General features: G+C 35.9%; 1 protein-coding gene and 1 pseudogene across 8 annotated transcripts in view; both read right to left on the reverse strand.

The window, feature by feature from the left end:
• The window catches only part of LIN7A (lin-7 homolog A, crumbs cell polarity complex component), a 242,791-nt gene that overhangs the window by 40,330 nt on the left and 178,440 nt on the right, over positions 1 to 24,021 (reverse strand). For all 8 annotated transcript variants that reach the window (XM_068560209.1, XM_068560210.1, XM_068560207.1 and 5 more), the window contains one exon: positions 1,667 to 1,738. In XM_068560209.1, coding sequence (XP_068416310.1) covers positions 1,667 to 1,738 — 72 coding nt within the window. The remainder of the gene's footprint in view (positions 1 to 1,666; positions 1,739 to 24,021) is intronic.
• Positions 2,860 to 4,166, reverse strand: LOC137775104 (lupus La protein homolog pseudogene; annotated as a pseudogene).

Consider the following 24,021-nt stretch of genomic DNA (forward strand, 5'->3'; position numbering starts at 1 on the left):
TTATAATTACTTCATATCAATATTCCATATTATTATGAGAGGTCCTCTTATCTGGCATAGGTTTTTTTCCCCTATATTTTACATTAATATTTCAACTACTGTAGTAAAGTAGGCAAAATGAGCAGTCCATGGTTTTATACCTAGATGTACAAAATATCATTTAATATGGATATAACTTTATTTTAAAATTCATATATATTAATTTTAAAAATAAGTTGAAGGAAACAACTTACCATTAGTTTTCACCCCCCTCCCCTCCATGGAGAAGATTTAAATAGTTTCTATCAAGAAAAGATTCTTCTGCCTGCTTCTTATTTTCCACCTCTGGTAAACTGCCTTAACCACAGTTGGTTAGATACCTACTATAAAGTGATTTACTCAACACTGTGAAAATATTGATTCCCAACGACTGTACATTCTTTTCCACACACAGCATTATCACATCAATTTAGCATTATGCTACTGTCTGCATTTAGTGAAAGATAGTGAATGATATGGAAATAATGGCTTGTTTTTAGCTACATGCATTTGCTCATGCAAACCTTGCTGTCATGCATAGATTTTAATGGCTGACATGGATGCAATGCAGACAGCCCAGAAACAACCAGAAAATATTGTGCTATTGCAACATTATGCTGCTACCCTGCTGTTCTACATGAATAAGAAATGAGAATGGTAAAACACTACATAATTCACTTTCCCCTTAATTAAACCATGTAGGGAACATTTTTCTGTGTCTGTTCCACTTCAGTACAAGCAAAGCATGATGTAATGATAATAATACCCTCTTTTTGCCTGGGTTATAAAAATCAAAAAACAAAAAAATCACAAATCTATAGTGTTCAGCTACGGAATGAAAACTGAAAAATCAGGAGAGAAACCAAACAAGAGGTGATGTAACACAAAAGAATTAAATGGAAAATTCTGATTATTTTCAGCAGTTCTTATTTCTTACACATATTAGAAAGAGAAAAGCTTTTAAAAAGCAAATGTGTATTTATTATAACATTTCTGTACTTATAAAGTAAGAATTGCATTAGTGATTTTAGTTTAAAACTATTATTTCCTATGGTCTGTTTTCCAGATAATTTCATGAGCCTACTGCTGTAACATTTTCATTCGGAAGGTCTCTGCAATCTCTGGATTTGAGTTTTTCAAGAGCAAATGTGGTCACTACCAAAACAGGTAACAGACCTTCCCTTTAGGTCAACATCATATTCATTCAGCTACTCTGCTGAGTACATGGAAGAATCCTGCATCAGTGGGTATCAGGTGAGTTCTTGTCATGTCTAGCTTGAGTAAAACTTTTAGACTTGTACAAATCTTCATGCGTTGAATAGGGAACAGGTTCTTTTGGATCAGAGGAATGTGTCAGAAAACCAAGAAGTATTTCATACAATGAACCAGCAGATTTGCTTGTGCCAAATGAACATTCAGTGAGTTTAATGAAATCATTCTCCTTTCTTAAGCTACAGAAGCAGCAGAAACGTTCAATTTTCCATTAGGATTTTTACCTGGGAAGTAGTACTGGTTCTAGACTCTGGGCTGCCACTGATGTCTAAATTCTCTTACAGTGTACACACGAGAATACCTGAAACACACACGCGCACAATCAATTACTAGATCACTGGGGTTAAGTATATTTTTAAAGTTACTCAAGTCTTACCTTTGCTGTGGCCCTGGCACGGAATTCGGGACAGCCATTAACAGTTATCGTTTCATGCATATATTGATACACCTAAAATGTTCACATAAAAAAAGAATGTGTAAGAACATTAAGAATATCAATTCTTTCACTGCAGGTAGGACAATAAATTTTCAATGTAAGACAGAAGTTCCCTAACACAAAATGAAATAGGTTTGAATCAATTATCCTGATGATTTGGACCAAAAATCCCTCCTATTTTTTTTGGGGGGGGGGGGGGGGAGGCAGGCGGTGGTTAGGGCAGAGAAGAGTGGGCAATCACTTTTATTCACTTTTTAATTTGGCTATCCATGTTTATCAAGTGACAAAACTTTTATATTTGGTTTTATAAAAACCGCTGTTGGTAAAATTTTTTACCATTATTTATAGTTCTATCTCTCAAATATGTAATAAAAATAATGTATATAGTGGTCCCCACTTGCCGCAACTAGAGAAAGCCCTCACACAGAAACGAAGGCCCAACACAGCCATAAATAAATAAATAAATAAATAAATAAATAAATAAATAAACCCAAAGTTTAAAAAAAAAAAAAAATTACTTAAATATTCCACAGAGCTGGGATTACAATATCTTTTCCTTGCATGTTGGAAGGTATGCAAGTTGGAATGTGTTACTGATACAGATTCATAATTCATAACTATAGAGATTCAGGAGCAAAGACAAGTAAAGTAAGAGATTCTTGGAATTAGTAATACAGAACAACATATCAACTATGGGTTCATGTTAACATTTAGATGAAAGAAAGAATGGGGGGTAAAATCTGGACCCAGAATGATGTCATAGAAAGCATACAGGTTTTGCTGACTAACGGACCTACGTTTGAGCCTTATAATACAATTGGGGAACTATGAGGTCTTGGTTGAACTACTTTACCACTTTGACGCTCTTTTTGCCCATCTGAATAATGGGTGAAGAATATTTATTTAGTATTTTTTTTTTTTAATGCAGTATACATTTTATTACTTTGTACTAATACATTCTCATATTACAAAGGCAATTTAGTGGAAGAATGTTTCTCTTGATATTTGAATAATCTGAAAGAACACAAACAGAATTATACATAAAAACATACTCATTTGGATAACAACAACAACAACAAAAAAAGACAAGTTAAATGACAAAAAAATTTTCCTTTCTTACAGGTGGACATTGAAGTGGACCGAATTCAGTTTTCTTTTTAAAAGCCTCCAAAGACAAAAGCAGCTTAAAATCTAATTAAAATGAATAAAAAATGTTTACTAAATTACTGGTCTTTGGCACCATTTTCTGTTTTCTGTTGTTTTGATGAAGGTTCTTCTTTGTCTGTTTCTTCTCTTGCTCTTTTTACTGGTCTAGATGCACCATTTTCATCATGTTCATCATCACTATCAAATTTAGTTTTCTTGCCCTGAAACTGTACTTTTCCTTTAGCAGACCCAATCTGGGCAGCTTTATTTCCCTTTCCTTTTCCTTTAAATCTGCGACCTTTTGACTTCTATTTCCTTAGGGATTCTTGTTGATCTTCTATTATTTTTTTCAATGCTTCTTTTTCCACATCTCCTTCTAGAACTTCCCAGGTGACCTCTTTGTTCCTTAATTGTAGGTTACCATTATTTGCATCTTTTGCTTTATCCAGTGCTTCCTTAGCTTTTTCTTTAAACAGAATTATTCCCTCTTTGGCTCCTCTGACAAAGTCTATCCATTTTATTTCACCATGATTTGAGAAAAGGACATGCAAATCTTCTCTACACGTCTGATCATCTAAGTCCCCCGAGAATTTCAGCAGGCAGCCAATCTTTTCTTCTAGAGATTTCATTTCAGCATTTTCTGCTAACTTTTGTTTTTCTTCTTGCTCGTGTTTAGCTCGTAATTCAGCTTCTATTTTATTTTGCTTTCTTTCTTCATTTTTTTTGCAAAGTAATCTTCCTTGAAAAGTATTAGCAGGTCTGTGTCTTTGTACTTCTGGCCAGGGGTCTCAACAGACTTCTTAGCAGATTCAATGGTTTCAAATACAGCAAATATTGATCCCTTAAATACTTTGTGCAATGTTCTTCTCATCTGAATATTTAGTACCTGACCTTTATCTTCCAACCATTCTTTTATGTCATCAAGGGTTGCATCAATTGGGAAGCCTTTAATATAAACAGGTCTGTTTTTTACATCATTTTTATACTCATCAGTCACTTCAGGCAGGGGTTTGCTTGGAGATCTTCTAATTTTAGTTTTATCTTCACTTATTTCCATGAGTTCTGCCTTTGATTTGTTCAATGCTTCTACTATTACATTAAAGTCTGTTGTTAGATGGTTTAACCTATTAAATTTTATCATTATCTCCAACGGTACCCAGCCTTCATCCAGTTTGATCTGTTCCTTTAAAAATTTGTCGCGTGGCAAATTGAAGTCACCAAAATAATACTCGATTTAATGACAGATTTTGGCCTCCAGAGCAGCCATTTTTTCATTATCACCATTTTCTGCCATTCTGGCTATCTTTACGTTCCCGGTCCCACAGAGACGCGCCACAGGGTCACTAACAGCGACCGCAACATCTCCCCTCCCCAGCACCGCCGGCTTGCCCGATGCACCTAAAGAAGACAGGGGCTGTCCCGGCCAGTATGGTTGTTTTTATTTGAAAAAATACTTTCAAAACGCCATCCACAGCAGGTACTCCTTAGACAGCAGATATTATTACTAATTATGATTCTAGACACAACTATACAAATTATTGAAACATAATAGAAAAACTGTTTTTCCTTTAAACTACCAGGGATGGGGGTTAGGAAGTCAGTCGTAAAATAAATTGCTCAATTTTAAATAAACTGAAGTATAGAGGATGACTTTTAAATGATAGTTTGAAGAAGATATTTTGAAAAAATAAGACGATTAAATATGCTTGATTATATGCTCATTTTGAAGATTTAAATAATAAATTTGTAAATATCTATTGCATAAGGCACAGGGGTAAAAGTCCATTTGGTATTATGCTGGAGTATTTTTCAGGAGTGACCCATTAGCTACATCAGTAAAAGATGAAATAGGAAAATTTTAATTGAAGATTTTTTCCTTTCTATTAATCTTATTTTATATGCTTAAGTCAAAAATTATTATGGTGAATTCAAAATTTGATTAATTCATCCATTCAACAACCATTCATTGAATGTCTGGGACTGATTTCCCAACATTTTTTATTGGCTCATTTCTCAAATATATTTGGTTGAATCTCCACTAATGCTGATTCATCTTTCCCAGGTAGCATATTTAGGAGGAGAAAGACAAAGTGGTCTGGAGGAGAGAGGTAGGAGCACTACTCAGGATCCACCTTTTATCCTTATGTTTCCACTAAATAACTGGGGTATTCAGTTTCTGTGGGAAATCTGAACAGGAAGAGAACAAGTTTCCAGAAGAGCATTTTGTGGAACTGGGACCTGTTAATGCAAATTCTTTAGGTTATCAAAATAACTGCTAAGCGTGTTTCCATGTTATTTCCTTGAAAGTGCATCGTTTTGTTTCACAGAAATGGCCCTTCCACAAATAAATGCCACTTACTTGCTCTTACAGCCCATTTAAGAGGAGGATTTTCTCCAGCCTGCTTGCCTGTTTCTCTTGTTAATAAACTCTCTCAAATTTGACCCATTTGCTCCATCCTAACTTATTTATTATCTGTTGCTTGGAGCACGGCATTAATGTCTTAATTGGGTCTCTCTACCACCAAAACACTATAGACTTTAGTTATCAACATCAAGTACCTACCTGACCATACTGCTGCTGTGCTCTTGGCTGTCTGCTGCCCTTACAGTAAAGGTTGCAAAGTCAAATGCTTACAAAAGTCAAGCTAGTGAAAATAATGCAGAGCACAGCCTCCTCTTTAGTCTTGTTTTCCTACTTCCTTTTCTCCTCCCTGACCATTACCCAAACATATCACACCCTCTTAGTTGCCCAGGCTTTTGCACATGCTGTATGTTCTGTGTGGAATGCCCTTCCATCAGGAAGACTCTTATTTATCTAAGTTTAACACAATCATTAGAGGCTTAATTCAAATATTGTCTTCTCTGTTAAACACTCTCTGCCTTCCTCAAGCAGAGTAAATTTCTCCCTCCTTGGCTCCTGGCCAACTGAGTTTGTCTGGAGTCATTGTGGTCATCTTTTCTGGGGGAGTGACATGTTTGTTTGCATTCAAGGATGTTTATGAGGACAATCATGTAGCAAATAATTGGGGGAGGAGGAATGGTTGTCATCAATTGATTAAACCAAAAACTACGTTTTTTTAACCAAGGAGGTAAAAGGCCTGTACACTGAAAACTAATAAGACATCGATGAAAGAAATGAAGAAGACACAAATAAATGAAAAGATATTACGTACTCATGGACTGGAAGAATTAATATTTTTAAAATGACCATGTCACCTAGAACAATCTACAGATTCAATGCAATTCTTAACAAAATTCCAATGGCATATTTCACAGAAATAGAACACAATCCTAAAATTTATATGGAACCACAAAAGACCTTGAATAGACAAAGCAATCTTGAAAAAGGAGAACAAAGCTGGAGGCATCACACTCCTTGTTTTCCAACTATATTACAAAGCTGTAGTAATCAAAACCGTATGATATTGGTATAAAAACAGACACATAGATCAATGGGACAGAATGGAGAGCCCAAAAATAAACCCATACATGTATGGTCAATTAACTTATGACAAAGGAAGCAAGAATACACAATAGGGAAAGGACAGTCTCTCCAATAAATGGTGTTGAGAAAACTAGACAGCCACATGCAAAAGAATTAAACTATTATCTTGGACCATACACAAAAATTAGTTCAAAATGGATTAAACACTTGAATGTTAGACCTGAAACCATAAAACTCCTAGAAGAAAACATAGGTGGTAGATCCTTGATACCAATCTTAAAGATTATTTTTTGGATCTGACTCTAAAAGCAAAGACAACAAAAGCAAAAATAAACAAATGGGTCTCAATCAAATTAAAAGCTTCTACACAGCAAGGGAAATCATCAACAGAATGAAAAAGCGACCTACTGAATGGGAGAAAATATTTGCAAATCACATATCTGATAAGAGGTTAATATCCAAAATATATGAAAAACTCATCCAACAGCAAAAACAAAAATGAAACAATCCAATATAAAAATGGGCAGAGGATCTGAATATTTTTCCAGAGAAGACATACAGATGGCCAAGAGGCACATGAAAATATGCTCAACATCACTAATCATCAGGGGATGCAAATCAAAACCACAATGAGATATCACCTCATACCTGTCAGAATGGCTATTACCAAAAAGACAAGAAATAAGTGTTGGAGAGGATGTGGAGAAAAGGAAACCCTCATGTACTGTTGGTGCCATTGTAAATTAGTGCACCACTATGGAAAGCACTATGGAGGTTCCTCAAAAAATTAAAAATAGAACTACCATATGATCCAGTAATTTCACTTCTGGGTATTTATCCAAAGAAAATGAAAACACTAATTTGAAAAGATATATGCACACCCATGTTCACTGCAGCATTATTTAGGGGAGCCAAGGTATGGAAACAACCTAAGTGAACATCAGTGGATAAACAGATAAAGAAGATATGGTATATACATGCAATGGTATACTAGTCAGCCAAAAAAAAAGAGTAAAATCTTGTTACTCATAACAATGTAGATGGATCTTGAAGGCATTATGCTAAGTGAAATAAGTCAGACAGAGAAAGATAAATACCACATGATCTCACTTATATGTGGAATCTAAAAAACCGAAAACAAACAAACAAATAAAACCAAGCTCATAGATACAGAAAACGGATTGGTGGTTGCCAGAGAGGGGAGTTGGGAGTGGGCAAAAAGGTACAAACTTCAGTTACAAAATAAGTCATGAGAATACGGCGGACAGCATGGTGACTACAGTTAATAATACTGTATTGCATATTTGAAAGTTACTAAGAGAGTAAATCATAAAAGTTCTCATCACAAGGAAAAAAAAATTGTAACTATTCATGGTTATGGATTTAAACTAGACTTACTGTAGTGATTATTTCACAAGGTATACAAATATTAAATCGCTATGTTGTACATCTGAAACTAATATATGTCAATTATACTTCAATAAAAAATAAAAATAAGGAGGAAAACTGAAGCACAAAAGAAAAACTAATTTTGTAAGAGCCTGAGATAAAGCAAATACAAATTAAGAATAATTATCCTTAACACCCCAATTTGAACTGTGAATTTAAAAATGTGCTATGCAAGAAGTAGTACTATATATAGATAATTGCACATGCTCTGGAGACAAACTCTGGGCCACTTATTAATTGTACGATTTTTGTCAGTTACTTGATTTCTCTGGGGCTCAATTTTTGCATTTGAAAAATGTGCTTAAAGCATCAATTAACTTCTAGGTCTGTTGTGAAGATTCAATAAGATAAGAACAGTTTGTAGGATGTAGTAAGTGCATAAAAAATTAGTTATTATCATTACTATTTATTTAATGTTTCCCAATGTATTTGACCCTGGGATCTTTGAGGAAGAATCCTCTAGGACTAGGAGTCTATGAACACTTTTAGAAAGAACTGATCAAAGACTGTAGTTCTCAACTAGGGGAATTTTGCCTCCACCTCCAGGAGACACTGGGAAATGTCTGGAGACATTCTGGGTTGTCACAAATGGGGAGAGGGATGGTGCTGCTGGCATCTAGTAGTCGACATGCCCAGTAGCCAGGATGCTGCTAAACATCCTACAATGCTCAAGGCAGCGCCCCACAATAATGAATTATCTGCCAAAATGTCAGTGATGCTGAGATTGTGAAACCCTGAACTAATGAATCAAGCTATATATTTTCTTTTGATGTGTAATAATTAGTGAGCTGTAAAACAACACTTGTATAGCACTGAGTGAAGGGTCTCGTAAATGTTCAGTAAATAATTTTTGGAGTCAAATATCATGATTCTGGTGCACATTTAACAAGGACTTACTGTAGGCCAAGAGTAGTGCTAAGCATTTTATATTTATGAGTTCATTTAATTCTCACAACTTGTGATTCAGGCATTCTACACACAAGAAAACAGCCATGGAGATGGTAACAAAACCACAAATGCACAGCTAGTTAGTGGCCAATTTGGCACAGAAATTGATATCTGGTTGCCTCCCAAATGTTTCCTCTTTTAACCACAGCAGGTTTTCTTATATTGAGACAACATCGGACCACTACTATTTTGGCAGCATGTGTTGAAACAGATGTGCAGATGTCACAAGTACTTATATTTTACATAAAAGTTTCTGGGTTTTATACGGTGTCTACCACTATACAAGCGGTGGCTGCCAATCAACAATACGGTTCTGAAACCAACAAATGCGCCACTGCAAATGAAAGTGAAAGAGCATTTTAATCCTCTTTTCCGGTTATAACATACTAAGATTAAGTGAAATAAATCCAGTATTATTGTCAGTCTTTTTTCCTATAAAATACAATAGATTCTGATAGTTGGTTTTCAAAAGTGATCTAAAAAGGTCATGGTCTAGTTATAGAGTCAAGTCAAAACTTGGAGATATTAATTCTATTTCCATTAGCTATGTCATCTTAGGAACGTTTCTTAGCTTTTTACTTCCTAAGGGGCAAAACCTATCCCTGCCTATCTTACTTTTCAAGGACAATTGTAAGAGTATAAAATTTTGAAGAAAGGTGTTATGGAAAGCTAAAGTATTTCCCAGATACCCTGAGAAAGTTTCTGAAGGGGAAAACAGAAAATGGTTGTATGAGCTTCTTCAAGGGACAGTGCATGGGGCTTATGGTCCTCTGAATCTTTTGGGTCCCCAAATGTCTGGCAACCTTTAACTACAGCATTTCTAAGCACATTCTATTGGATAATATGGGTTTAGTTCCTAGTGAAAGTCAAATAATTTATAAAAACTCTTGTATAGAGTTTTAGTTTACATCTTAGTCAATAATTTCCTAACCTTGAATAAATCCCACAAATTCAATAGCATTTTGTATTTTTAGAACCTATTCTAAGCTACTGACAATTTACAAATACAGATCAATTCAATAAAGGCAGTGGAATTGTGGTGAGTTGGTTCAAAAAGATTCATTTATTCATTCATTCAGCTAATATTTACTTACTTATTACTTACTTACTTATTCTAGTCAGTAGGTTAGGCACCTGGGCCAAAATATGAAAAAAAAATATTGGCTGTTTCTAAAACTTTGAATTAGTATTAATGTTCATTATAGAGGGAGTGTTTTAAAATATTTTAAGTGAATAGTTTAAATTTTACTTTTCTTTATATTAAAAAGCAGATAGCCGACCTTTTCTGGATGGAAAGTTTGTCACTGGGAGAATATCAAGTACAAATGTCATAAAAGCTTCTCTTCTGGACCAAATTTACAACAGAATTCCCAGTTAGAGTTAAAACAAACAGCTAAAATTCAAGTGCAAGAGGATTCTTGCTTCTGAGCTCTCATTTATCATAGACTATGTAGACAATATCGCAATATAAACTTTACACTGAATCATTCTTCTTGATCTTGAAAACCCCGATTGGTACAGAGGTGTAGGAAAGGGATGACAAATCTATATCATCAGTTTCTTGCCCTTTGCTCCTTTTCTATGTGACTTTAAGGGACCTGCTATCTGTGCATCTTAGTTTTCTACTATGTAAAATGCTATCTTCAAGAGTCAGCCAAAGAAGACAAAGTATGTGGCTTCATGAACCATAACCTGTTATTCTTATACTTTTATTATAATAGCTGCTATATTTCTATTATTACTATTATATGCGTGTCTAAGATTTGGTTGGAACAATGCCTTTAGAATTTAGCTGCTTGGTGAGAAGTGTGGAAAAATTTGAGTTCAAAACTAGATTCTGATTGTTCTGTCTTCCGCTCTTGCAGATAGCTGTGTTGACTCTTGTATTTTGATGTTAATTAAAGTTGCTGCGTGAGGCAAACAGTACTTAGGCTCACCTTACCCCACCCCCATTTTCCACTCCCTCCTCCCAGCACTGCCTGGCCACATGACCCAGTTCTGTCCAGCGAGAATTCAACTGGAAGTAGATGAGAGGCTTCTGTGAAAGTGTTGCTGTTTTGGTATAAACACTGTCCGTTTCCCCACCTCTATTTCTCTTCCTGATTGTGCATCTTATCAGCTGTAGTAGCAACCTGTAACTGCAAGAGAAAGGCCAAGGAAACACATAGACATCAGCTCTGATCCCATGGAGCTCCTGAATCCCTGTGAGCAGCTACCTACTCTCAACTAACTGTAATGAAGAAAAACAGTCTATTTGTTTCAGCCACTGAAGTTGGATTTTCTGCTACTTTCAGCCAAGAGAATTCCTCATTGCTATATTACTCAAGTAAATGTTTTACAGAACTATGCTATATTTAGAGCCTGTTTTCTTCTAGCCTCTTCCAATTCCAAAAGTTATAATTTTTTCATTAGAAATCAAAGCAAATTTGTTAATATGAGGGTTTAGAAACTAAGAGAGGATAGACTAAAGTCACAGTAAAAAAAAGATGCAGAAACTAACTCTTGGAAAAACACTGTTAGGAATATGAAAAGACAAGCTGACTAAGAGGAAATGTTTGCAAAACACATAGCTGATGATGGCCTCCTATCCAGAATATAGAAAGAGTTTTCAAAAGTCAATAACAAGACAACAACCCAATTAAAAATTGGGTAAAGTATCTGAACAGGCATGTCATCAAGAAAGGTGTATGGGTGGCAAATATGAAAAGATAATCAACATCATTAGTTGCTGGGAAATTCAAATTCAAATTATAATTAGACACATGTACACACTTATTAGAATGTCTAGATTTTAAAAAATCCCAACAATACCTAGTATGTGCAAGAACGTTGAACAACTAGAACTCTTGTGGGAATAGAAAATGGCACATCCACTTGAGAAAACAAATTAATAGTTTTCCACAGATTTAAACCTAAACTTGTAAGATTCACTTACCTACATTTAGCTATTTATCCAAGATAAATAAAAAATGTATATTCATACAAAAATTAGGTACAAGCACACTTTATTCATAATCACCACAAACTAGAAAAAACTCAATAGGCTTCAACTGTGGATGAATATCAAATGGAAGCACATCCATACAATGGAATACTGCTAGGCAATAAAAAGGAACAAACTACTCATACATGCAACAATGTGGATGAATTTCAAATCTATGTTGCTAAGTGAAAGAAGCCAGACTCTATAGATTTCATTTATATGATACTCAGGAAAAGGCAAAATAATAAGGACAGAAAACAGATCAAAGGTTGTCAGAAGCTGGGGGTGGGATGAATTGACTACCAGGTATGACAAAATCTGCGGGGTGTTGGAACTGTTCTAATAGCTTGATAAAGGTTATGGTTAACATGATTGTATGGGATTACTAAAACTCTGAAACTGTACACTGAAAAGGGGAAATATTACTCGATGGCAATTATACTTCAATAAACCTGACTTTTAAAAAACAGAAAATATTTCTTAAGAGATGAAAATATTCAGAAACTTAACTGTTATTTTGGAAACCTAAAATAAAGACTTTAAAACACAAAAACCTACAGATATTTAAGAAAGTATTTAATATAATAAAAAGATAACATTAGCCCCCATTCCTCAAAGTTTATCAGTGTGGAAAGCAACATATACTTTAATGGATGGTAATATCTCTTTCAAAGTGTCTTATTATAGATGGGCTAGCTACTAAAATGTCAATAGAATTATAATCTAGATTAAATAAACTTCTCTATATCAGTGACTGGAAAAAAGAAATAAATTTTTCAGCAACATTGTGAAAAATGAAAATGGCATTAAACCAAGTTACCTCAAGAGGGAAAATAGTAGAAAGACATATGCTCAGATTAGAGAAAATGAATGAGAAAGTCTAAATGAGAAAATTACATGGTCCAAATCCTACCACATTATAATATTCATTAAAGCTTCTTATATGTAGGTTTTTATTAAAAAGCAAGCAAGAACGTACTTTTTTAATAAGAAAAAAAGCAATGTTAAGTATTAAGACTGATATTTATATCTATAGCTATCTATAATTTTTTTAATGGATTTCTTGATTTTTCAGATTTGGAAACTGAGATAAGAGTTGAATAAAGTTATTTGATGTGGACTCTGATTTTAAAATACTTAAATATTTTCATAACACTAAAAGTGAAGACTGAGCCCCCTCATGTCCTTATATAATTAGAGGCCACCTGGGTAGCTGGACAACATTCACAATATTAAGCCACAGTGTATTTATAATAAAAACTCGGCAGTTTTTCTGAAAGCAAATTTTAGGCCAAGGGAGGTATCTAAAATAAATTTGTGGCTCTAAATTTAATTGCATTTAGTGGAGTCCATGCATGCAGAAATCGAGTGCCCTGATGTGAATGTGCATACTGTACTCGATGTGACTAGAATAAAATAGAAATAGAGATTTCGTCACCAAACACATGGTCTACTTATTTTAGGAAGCTTTGTAGAAATAGTTCCAGACCAATTGAAAACTGGCTCATCTATTAAGGAAGAGATATTCAAAAAATATCTAATTTTTGCCTTGAATTTTTTCTTCCATTTTGGAAAAATGGCAGCTATAATTAAATGTTATACATTTAAATCTATAGCAATCCATGTATCCATATTGTTCCCATACGCTTTTCTAACTGTGGAAATGTTCCATTTAAAATCACAGTGTTAGAATTCCTATAAACCACAAAATTTAGGGTGTAAAATTTAATGTCTAGAACCAACCATTTTTTGAAAAGAAAAGAAAATGGTACACACTGGTTACAATTCATGTCTACTACAGTAAGACCATAAAGAGTCAAATCAATCCTGTGAAAATCCAAGAATAAAATATCTCCAGTAATGTCTTTTCCTACATCTCTCTTTGACCATTAACTTTGATGAAAACACGCCACCCATTGGCCAAGAAAAACATTGACAGGTATAGAGAAGCAAAGGATAATACATCTCTATTAGGTTGAAATGGTTTAAAAAGAGAGTTCAGAGACTTCCCTGGTAGTGCAGTGGTTAAGAATCCGCCTGCCAATGCAGGGGACACGGGTTCGAGCCCTGGTCTGGGAAGATCCCACATGCTGTGGAGCAACTAAGCCCCTGTGCCACAACTACTGAAGCCCACACACCTAGAGCCCGTGAGCCACAACTACTGAGCCCACATGCCACAACTACTGAAGCCCACGCACCTAGAGCCCCTGCTCCACAACAAGAGAAGCCACTGCAATGAGAAGCCCACGCACCACAACAAAGAGTAGCCCCTGCTCACTGCAACTAGAGAAAGCCCATGCACAGCAACAAAGACCCAACACAGCCAAAAATAAAAATAAATTTATAAAAAAATAAAAATAAAAAAATAAAAAGAGTTCAGTCATTAAAACAGACGTTTGACAGTATTACTGGTAAAATCAATATGTCGACTGACATTCTTGCCAGAAATGGTGGCATTACCTACAATCAAAAACAAAAATCACTGAATTTGAAGATTGAAAAATATGTGACATTTGGGGTAACTAAACATTTCTGACCCCTCTCTTTCAAGTGTGAGCCTCTGTACACCTGCTTACTTATTGCCTCAATATCCCCAGAGAAGGCAGACCTATCTGCTCACATGATTGGTCAGCAGCCAGGAACCGTATTAAGCCACGGTTTTACCAGGGTTACTGACAGTGTCTCTAAAAGGGTTAGGAGCCACGAGACCCATCTTCTACTCTTTCTGCACCCATGTCACAAGAATTCAGGTAGGAGTTGCCTGCTTGGAGGAGATGTAGCTGCAGTTCTCGTTTTCTATTCTATAATACCTTTTTAAGCCAAACCTGACATCTCAGATTCAGACTGGAGAAAAAGGGGGACTCATTTAGATGTAAGGGCCCAAACTTCATTCTCCAATCTACATTTTACCAGAAAGAGCCGTACTAGAGAGGATTTGGGTGCCTTCCATGCTAATAACAAAGTGGTCGTTTGTTTCCTATTTGGTTATGGGCCTTTCACGTTGCTTCCTTGGTTGGTAACTCCTTGAGAAGAAGGACAGAATGCAGGAGAGGATTTGAGTGCTCCTGGACCACTCGCTATGATACCATCTTAAAAGCACTGAAATCTCAAGTCTACCTCTCCCAGTCCACACGTGAGACTCCATAACTCAGACTGTCTGCTGCAATGTGATACATGCCATTTGTGATCTGCTTTAAAGGACATTAAGTAGACTACAGCAGTAGAAAGCTGAATTGAAATGGTCCATAATTTGTGACCTAACTCGTGTGTTAAAGTGAATTTATGAAAAAGGTATTACTAGACTGAAGGAAAATATAGTCTCGAATTGCAAGTGATCACCAATGCTTAGATATAGATGAAGATAAGGAACATTTTGGACGAATTGATGCCTTTCAATATCTACTCATCTTCCTAGCCAAGTTATAAAGGGACAGGAACTTTTTCTAAAATGCTGTTATAGGTTAATTCTAATGAGAAGGGCACATTAAGAAAGTTCTCCAGCACTGTGCTTCCCAAATGATGTGGCAGGGATGAGAGGACCCTCAAGGAGGATAACCTGGGATCACTTCCCAAAGAGGATTAAATGCCCCTTCATGCCTGACAGTAAATGGATGGCACATCCTTTCTTTCTTTTTTTTTTTTTTTTCTTCTTCTTTTTTTAGTTCTGTAGGAACTCAGTAGGGAGGCATCAGGACTATTGATATGTTACATATCACAGTCTTCAGAATCTCCATCAATTTAAGAATTTCCAAAAGTTAGTTATATCATTTGTTGTAAGTGAATTAAAATGATTCTGCCATATACTTACATCTTCCAAAGGGAACAGAAAATACTCTGTACAGTTTTATAGTTTTACAACTAATTATAATTATTCTCTTATATAAAAGCAGAAGCATTAGTTGTGAAACTATAAAACTGAAGAATGACTATAATTTTAAAAACTATGCCATTAACCATTAATTTCTCTACTTATTTTTATAATTGGTTTATATTTCCTAGTGGGTTCTTAACACACATAACTTTCATAAGGTAGTACAAATACTTTGTACAAATTATTTAATAACTGCAAGGAAAAAATAAGACCACAAATAACGGATGATTTCCACAGGGTCCACATAGCAGGTGGACAAGCCACCAAGGAGAAATCTCTTTCCTTATGGTTGTCTAAAAAAGAATTCCCTTAAGGCAGCTGTTCCTGTCCTGTCGTTGTTACACAGCAAGAGTCCCCTGTGACAGGAAACGCCTGAGCAAAATTTTGGAAAGATGTCATTTCCAATTAGTACAGCACCATTCAAAGGGGCTGGATCATCTCTATTTGCTTACTTTGGGTAAAATTCAAACAAGGTTTGGGGCTTAAAATCTGTCTCTTTTTTCTGATTGGATTAAGACAACGTGAAATCTCATGAAGGATTCCAAAGTTCTAGGATATTGGCTCAGCAGGGTTGAAATTTACCAGCGTACTTAAAAGTTTGCAAGAGTTGTAAAATCAATTTCTACTTCTTAAAATAGGTATTTATCAGGAAAATGAACTAATAATTTTGGATAATTAGGAGTATATTGTCAGTGTCATATGAGTCATATCAGTTAATCAAATGAATAGTAAAGAAAAACTTTAACTCAGTAAAAATCAACCTGATTATTCAGTTGATTGAAATAAAATTATTACAGCTAGTAATAAAGTTGCCAGAGGTAACAGTAAAAATACAGGATGCACAGTTAGATTGGAGTTTCAGATAAACGATGAATAAATTTTTAGTTAAATTATGTTCTGTGCAATATTTAGGACATCATAAATGGATCATGGTTGAAAAGGAAACTATTATCGTTTGGCAAGCAAGAGATGCTGGATATAATTCAGAGTAGAATGGTGAATATGATTAAGGAGTAAACTGAACAGAATTTGGTGTTGGAAGCCTCTGGGTGAGAAAAGATGGAAAGGGGTCTAGTTTGGTGGCATGGGCAGGGATGCAGGATAATGAGTTTGAGTCATTGTGTGATCTCCAAGGGATGTTCAGTAGACAGCTAGATATGTAGGACCGAATATTAGAGGAAGTATATGGGCTGTAAGATATAATTTGTGAGTTATCTATTTATTTAGTTGGCAAATGAAGTCCTTTGTGTATATGTTATCCTTTGGGAGAAATTTAGAGTGAGAAGATGTGAGGGTCTTGAGGGGTTCCAACATCTATTTATGTAATTTATAAGCTGAGCCTTAGTCTTATATTTAACCTTGAATTTAAATAACTCATATATAGGTCTTTTCAAATAAAATATATTCAGGAGAGAGGGAATACAAAGAAATAAATTTTTAAAAAGTGATTTGACAGTAAAAGTAATCGATATATACTATAGAAAATTTGTACAACTGTACAAGCAAGAAATTAGAATCATTTATAATTCCATACCAGGATATAACCACTGTTAACATTTTGGGGGATTTATTTCTAGTCTGCCTTATTTACTGATTTTAAGAAATCAATATCAAGTCGGCCATTACATACCTTTTATAATCTGATTTTTCACTTAAAATACTGGGAATATTTTCGCCATGTATTAAATAGTCTTCTACATTATTTTAACGGTGCCAACATATTTAATCTTATAAATGTGCCAAATGTATTTATGAAAAAATGATTGAAAAATGAAAGGCGCTCCATGTATAGATCTTATCATCTGTCCAAAAGACAGAGTTTATCAATTAGCCTTTTTACTATAGCTTATATACTTCATACTTGGTTATTCCTACCTCTTCATGCTTCTGTTCAGATAGACTCAAGAAAATACAGGCCCATTTACTGGTAACTAGAAGTCTGATAAAAAATGAAAGAAAGGGATGGGATCAATAGAAAAGAGAAACAGACTATTTATAATTATTTCCTGATCAACTTTGGGATATTCACTGCCAAATTCATATTAGACTTGTCCTGATTTTCTTTAACTCCTGAGCATGAAAGCATACACTATATAATTTAACTCAGTATTTTACCAATTAGATCAGAGCCAGATCATCAAAACACAAAAATGAATTGTATCTATAAGCATTACTCATCAGAATCCTAGTGGCACAGACATATTAAGTAGTGGGTCCTCCTGATTTTCATAAGAAAATGTGAATTAGAAAAAATCCTATTGGAGATAGACATATGATTTTTAAACCACAGAATTTCACTCCTAATGCAAAAAAAAAAAAAAAAAATAGAATCAGATTGTGTGACTTATTTCATAATCTACTAATTATTTTTGTTTTGCTTTGCTTTTTTTCTTTCTATTTTGATTACTTGAAAGTTAAATGAAGTTAAAACTGAGTTATGGACAGTTTAATAAGAAGAGAAGATATTAACAAATTATAATTCTAGTAATTCCCTATCTGGTTTTCTGCCAATTTATGTGGTACACAGAAATAAAGATCTTTTATACTTACTACAGGAAGCAATGCTTGCTATAGATAAATTTTTCTATAACAATTAAATAGTGAAAATTACTAACAGATTATTTCTGAAATTAAGTCAGTACCAAGAAAGATTGTTTAATAAATGAAGCTTCAGAGTGGAAGAGGTTGTAGGTACATGCTGAAAATGAGTAAAAAAGAATCCTGACTCTGGTCTGGGTTTTAATACCAAATGATTGCATCATCACTTAAATTTTCCAAAGGTTCCATAGTTCCTCCTACTATTTAGAAAGTGTTTTTAAAACATGTGCTAACTCACCACTTAAAGACTTTTTTAGATAGTAGCTGTGCAGCCTTCAAGTAGTCTTCAAAATAGAGAAGCAGAAGATTTGGTCCTTTCTCAAATAAGTTATCAGATGGCAGAAGTTTTAACTGTCTCAGTTATGACCAAATCCTTCAGCGTACACTAACCCTACAGTGAGGCACATTTTGGTAATCTCTGTGAAACCTATAAAAATAGTCTCATCATGTTTCACATGTTTAGGTATCCTGGAAAACTATGAATTATGATCCTTTATATTATACAACTGCATTCCTAGGCCTGATCTCTCTTCTTGAATTGACTATATTGAAAATGAACACCACCACTGACTCTTGTTAGTTGCAATAGTTATGGTCTATAAAGTCTCTGCAAACATTGAATTAGCAAATACTGAACCACTGCTCCTATGGAAAATTCAGAATTGGGATCCTATGAGCCTCTGGTCACATTTCCATCAATTGATGAATTTATTAAATTGTTTTATGTGACTTTTTGTTTAAAGACACCTTATTCAATATATATTGTTGATAATTAACATTGAACTCAAGGCCAACAGCACTATAACTCATGCCTGAACAAAGTTAATCTAGCAAGAGCATTCTCTCCGAAAGGTACATCACAGCCTTCTGGCCCTTAGGAACACTGGACAGCACCTACCCATAGGTGCACACAAACTTAACCAAGCTGCTACTAATGGCAGATTCATTTGGCCTGAATTAACCAGATTGCTCAGGTCCCTTCCCATTCTATTCTGAGGAGTTGTTTACTTATATGTCCTAATGACTATGATTGCTCAGTCACCCAAGAAGGGAGAAAGGAGGCTCATAATAACTCCCCTGGTGGTAAATAAGTGTTGAAAATGAGAATATTTTGATGTGGCCCATCTGATGTGGCATTTTGACATAGTCCTCCTAACACAGAAAAGTAAATTTAAAACACTATTTTTTTTTTAATGACCAAGCAATGGGTACAACAGACATCTCTGGTCCTCATCCATCCTGAACCCCATCTGGTGGTGCGGGTCAGGCTTGTGGTGAGGCTCAGGAATAAAGCTGTCATGACCGCAGGCACGCATAATGCCGAAGAATAGGGTAAGTGCTAATATCGCTTCAAGATCCTGATTTCAATTCTTTTGGATAAATACCCAGAAGAGGGGCTGCTGGATCATATGGTAGTTCTATTTCTAATTTTTTGAGGACCCTCCATACTGTTTTCCATAGCAGGTGCACCATTTTGCATTCCCACCAACCCACCAACAGTGTGTAAGGATTCCAATTTCTCCACCTCCTTAACCAACACTTTTGTCTTTTGTTTATGCTAAGTGAAATAAGCCAGTCACAGGAAGACAAATACTCTATGATTTCACTTTCAGGAGGTATCTAAATCAAATTAATAGAATCAATGAGTGGAAAGGTGGTTGCCAAGTAGCGGGGGCGGGGGGGGGGGCGGGGGATGGGAAAATGGGGAATTACTAAACAATGGGTATAAAATTTCAATTAAGCAAGATGAATAAATTCTAGAGTTCTGCTGTACAACATTGTGCCTAGGGTCAACAATACTGTATTGCACACTTAAAAATCTGTTAAGAGGATATACCTCATGTTCAGTCTTCTTAATATAATTTTTAAAAAAGAATAGGGTAAGGACATCTCTTGTGCATTGAACTGGAAATTCTTTTTCAAAAGCTAACTGATGAAAGGCTCTTTTTTGGGGGAAAACACGTTAAAATATTCCTTTGAGGATAGGGCAGCAGCAAACATTCACTTAAACCCCAAAATATATCTAGATTTTATTTTAGAAAAACCTCATCTGCATTTTTGCAAAATTTCACATTTTTAAAAATAAAAAAGATTTGTCAAATTACATGTCAATTTTACCTCAATTTTTTAAAAAAATGATTTAAGATTATTTACACAGATCTTTCATTATTTCCATATCTACAGACAAAGTTACACTCATAAGTTTAAGGGCATAGTACTAAGAGCAACTGTATTTATTTCTTTGTTGAAACCAAATGAGCTTACCTAGACATGAGGTTCAAGATGGCACGGCAAATCAATTTCAATAGTCAATTCCCAAAGCTTGACCCCTGTGATCTAATTATAACCTTATGGGTCTAAATATCCCCACTCTACTTGGAATCTATATGAGATTTTGTAAAAGTTGGTTCCATATCAAGACCAGAAAGAAAAGTTTAAGAAAATCACTTCATTGCTACAACAGAACACAGCAAAAATGATGTGAAGAAAATAATGGACTGTTTACATTTGCCATTTTAGGATGAAGGCATTTGAATTTTTTTGTTTTGAAAAATGATTTTTTTTTATTTGCCAGGAAGTAGGCATGTGTTTTCATTAGGGATATTGTTGGAAGATTCCCACAAAGAAAAACATCTGCATCATTATCACTACTGTCAGAAAAATTCTCTGGCATGCAAAGCAGGGAATGCCACTTGTCTCAGGCAGCAGAGATGCTAACTCATTAAAAAGCCCAGACCTGAAAATGAACTGAACTTCATTTAACTTTTGGGAGTGATATGCCAGGTTTAATTATAGAATGTAAGAAGAAAGACACCAAAATGCAACATTTTTTATGTGAAAATATTTCATAAGACATTTTCTCTCTGAAAGAAAAAGTAGGTCAGTTTTATCAATGTGGAAGATGATTTGAATCTGAATGCATTATTAACCTGCCCTTAGGCATGACAAAAATCTGCCTTTGTATTTCCATATCCTGCAAATCAAGTTCTATAAAAATCTAACTTTTGAAAGGGGGAAAAATGCTCAGAAAGTTTTAATTAGGTTGAACTGCTTCATTACTACCTACCCTCAATCAGGTAAATGCTATCAATTCAGACTGATGCAAAGAATCTCTTTCTCAGCCACTGATTATTCCTGTCACACGGCCCATTCATTTTTATCAGAGATAACTGTCAGCATAACTCAGCATTAAAGGAAAACAACTTCTGATTCCATGCCTGCAAGTCTATAGTGTCCTCTTTATTTTCTTACTGCCTATGTAAATGCATATTTTTAAAAGTTTTTATTGAAAGAATAAGGTCACATAGTCACTTTTCTCATCTGTTAAGCAAATTATCAGTTTGTATTATAAAATTAAAGAAATTCTACATTGATATGACCAATGAAATGAAAAGCCCATTTATCTGAAATTTTACCCGGCTTGTTTTTTTAAACTGAGTGGCCTATCCTGCTATCTAATGAGACTAGGGGTGCCTACTTATTATATAATATCTATACAGTTCTTATTATCTTACTTTAAGACAAAGTAAGAAATCGAAACCCCAGTCCAGGGAGAATGGATACATGATATGTATGGCTAAGTCGCTTTGCTGTGCACCTGAAACTATCACAACATTGTTAACCGGCTATACTCCAATATAAAAAAAATTCTATACTTATATATATGTGTATATAATTTTTTTTGTATACATATGTATATACATTTTTTTTGCCTTGGGGGGGGGAAAAAAAGCCCCAGTCCAACGACTGAGCAGTGGAAAAGAGGGATAGGATCAATGACTGCCATGTGATATTAACAACATCTTTGAAGAAACCGGAAGTTTTCTTTGGCAGCTGTCATATTAGATCATGATGTAGCGTGATCACATACGTGTTCAGCATGTAGCGTACCCAAAATATCTACTCTTACACAGTAAGGTGACACTGAAATTCTCAGCAAGATTCAGAGTCCACTCACTGCATAGTGTTTTATGAAAGTATGAAAAGAGAAACAGGCCGCTGTCCTCTGGCTCTTAGATAAGGAGATGAACTGAAGAGTTACTGCTATGTGACCTCCACCCTGAAAAGGCAGATGACAAGAAGTTACCCTCCTCAAAATAAGAGGAAGTGCAGCCTTCCAGAGAGTGGAAAATGTTTCTTCTGTAAAGTGGTTGTCATAGAATTGTTGCCACGATTTACCTTGAGCTGTTAGGACTGTTGCCTGTGCCTCCCCAAGTGGAGCATAAGCCACTGTGGACCATTTCTTAGATGGTCTCCTAAATTCAATATTATGATAATCATGGACCAGGTAAGAAGGTAAGAAAGCAGACGGCCTTAATCTAATTCACCAGTGTTAAATAAAAGTGTGTGTGTGTGTGTGTGTGTGTGTGTGGTTGAGGGGATTTGTAACAGCTGACAAGAAAAATAAATCTTCCTTTCTTGAAATTATATATAATAAAAGCCCATATTTGTTTCTATTATGTACACATATTCTTCAAAGACTAAATGTAATAAAGATGAAAGGATTCTCTCACTTTTAATTATTTCACATAAATTAAATTTCAGGTTATCAAATAGATATAAAGCTTTAAAAAAGGAAATAATCAGACTACCCTATCAAGAGTAGTGGGGGGGGTGGAGTCAAGCTAGCAATGTGGGAAGATGCTGACTTAGCATCTCCCTACAACTAGGGCGCCTGCTGGCCGCTGGTGGGGGACCCTGATGCCCAAGGAGACGAGAGGAACCCCCAAGTGAACCGGTAGGAGGTGGGGGGACTGAGGGGGGAGGAAAAGTGGAGGCCAGACAGGATTGGCACCCCTGAGGCTGGGGAGATCAGGAGAGGCAGGCGGGAGGGGCCCTCCGGGAGGAGCTGGAGAGGAGCAGAAGGCATTTGCCCTGCCCACTCGGGCACAGGGAGCCTGCTGGGCTCCCAGGCTGATCCCCTGCCCTCCAAGGCCCCCTCCTCCCCCACCTCCCCCCGCTGCATTGGTCCTGGGGGCAAAAGAAGGAGGGCGAGGGGAGAACAGGAGAGGCAGGCGGGAGGCGCCCTCGGGGAGGAGCAGGAGAGGAGCGGCTGGCATCTGCCCCGCCCAGTGGGGCATGGGGAGCCAGCTGGGCTCCCAAGTGAGGTCCTCTGCCCTCTGAGACCAGGGGTGGGGGGGCACGACTGGGCCCCTTCTGTTCCTGGAGCCTAAGTCCCACCCCCCACAGCCCCCAGGGCCTTTTCCAGCCCTGTGGGTCCTAAGCATAGGCCCCACCCACCACCCAAACCTCACCCTTGCTTAGCCCCTGCCCTCTACAGCCAAGGCCTTCCCCCATTTTTTTCTTTTCTCTCTTTCTTTCTTTCTTTCTTTTTTTTCTTTTCCCTCCTCCTCTGTTTTACTATTGTGGTATTGATGTACCTCCCAGTTGCTGGTTCATCTATATTTTTATTTTTATATTCTTTCTAACATATCTGCTAGTTTCCTAGTCTAATTTTTTTTTTTTACCTTGTTATTGTTTTGGTTTTTTTTTTCACAGTGCTTGGGGGATCTTGGTTCACGAGCCAGGGGTCGGGTGAAGCTCCTGTGGTGGGAGGTCCAAGTCCAAACCACTGGATTAACAGAGAACCTCAGACCCCAGGGAATATTCATTGGAGAGAGGTCTCATGGAGGTCCTCATCTCAGCACCAAGACCCAGCTCTACCCAACAGCCTAGAAACTCCAGTGTCAGAAGCCTCAGGCCAAACAACCAGTAAGACAGGAACACAATCCCACTCATAAAAAAAATTTAAAAATGAGACAGCAAAAAAATATGTCACAGATGAAGGAGCAAGGTAAAAACCTGCAAGACCAAATAAATGAACAGGAAATAGGCAATCTACCTGAAAAAGAATT

The sequence above is a fragment of the Eschrichtius robustus genome, chromosome 13 (assembly GCF_028021215.1).
Source record: "Eschrichtius robustus isolate mEscRob2 chromosome 13, mEscRob2.pri, whole genome shotgun sequence".
NCBI lineage: Eukaryota > Metazoa > Chordata > Mammalia > Artiodactyla > Eschrichtiidae > Eschrichtius > Eschrichtius robustus.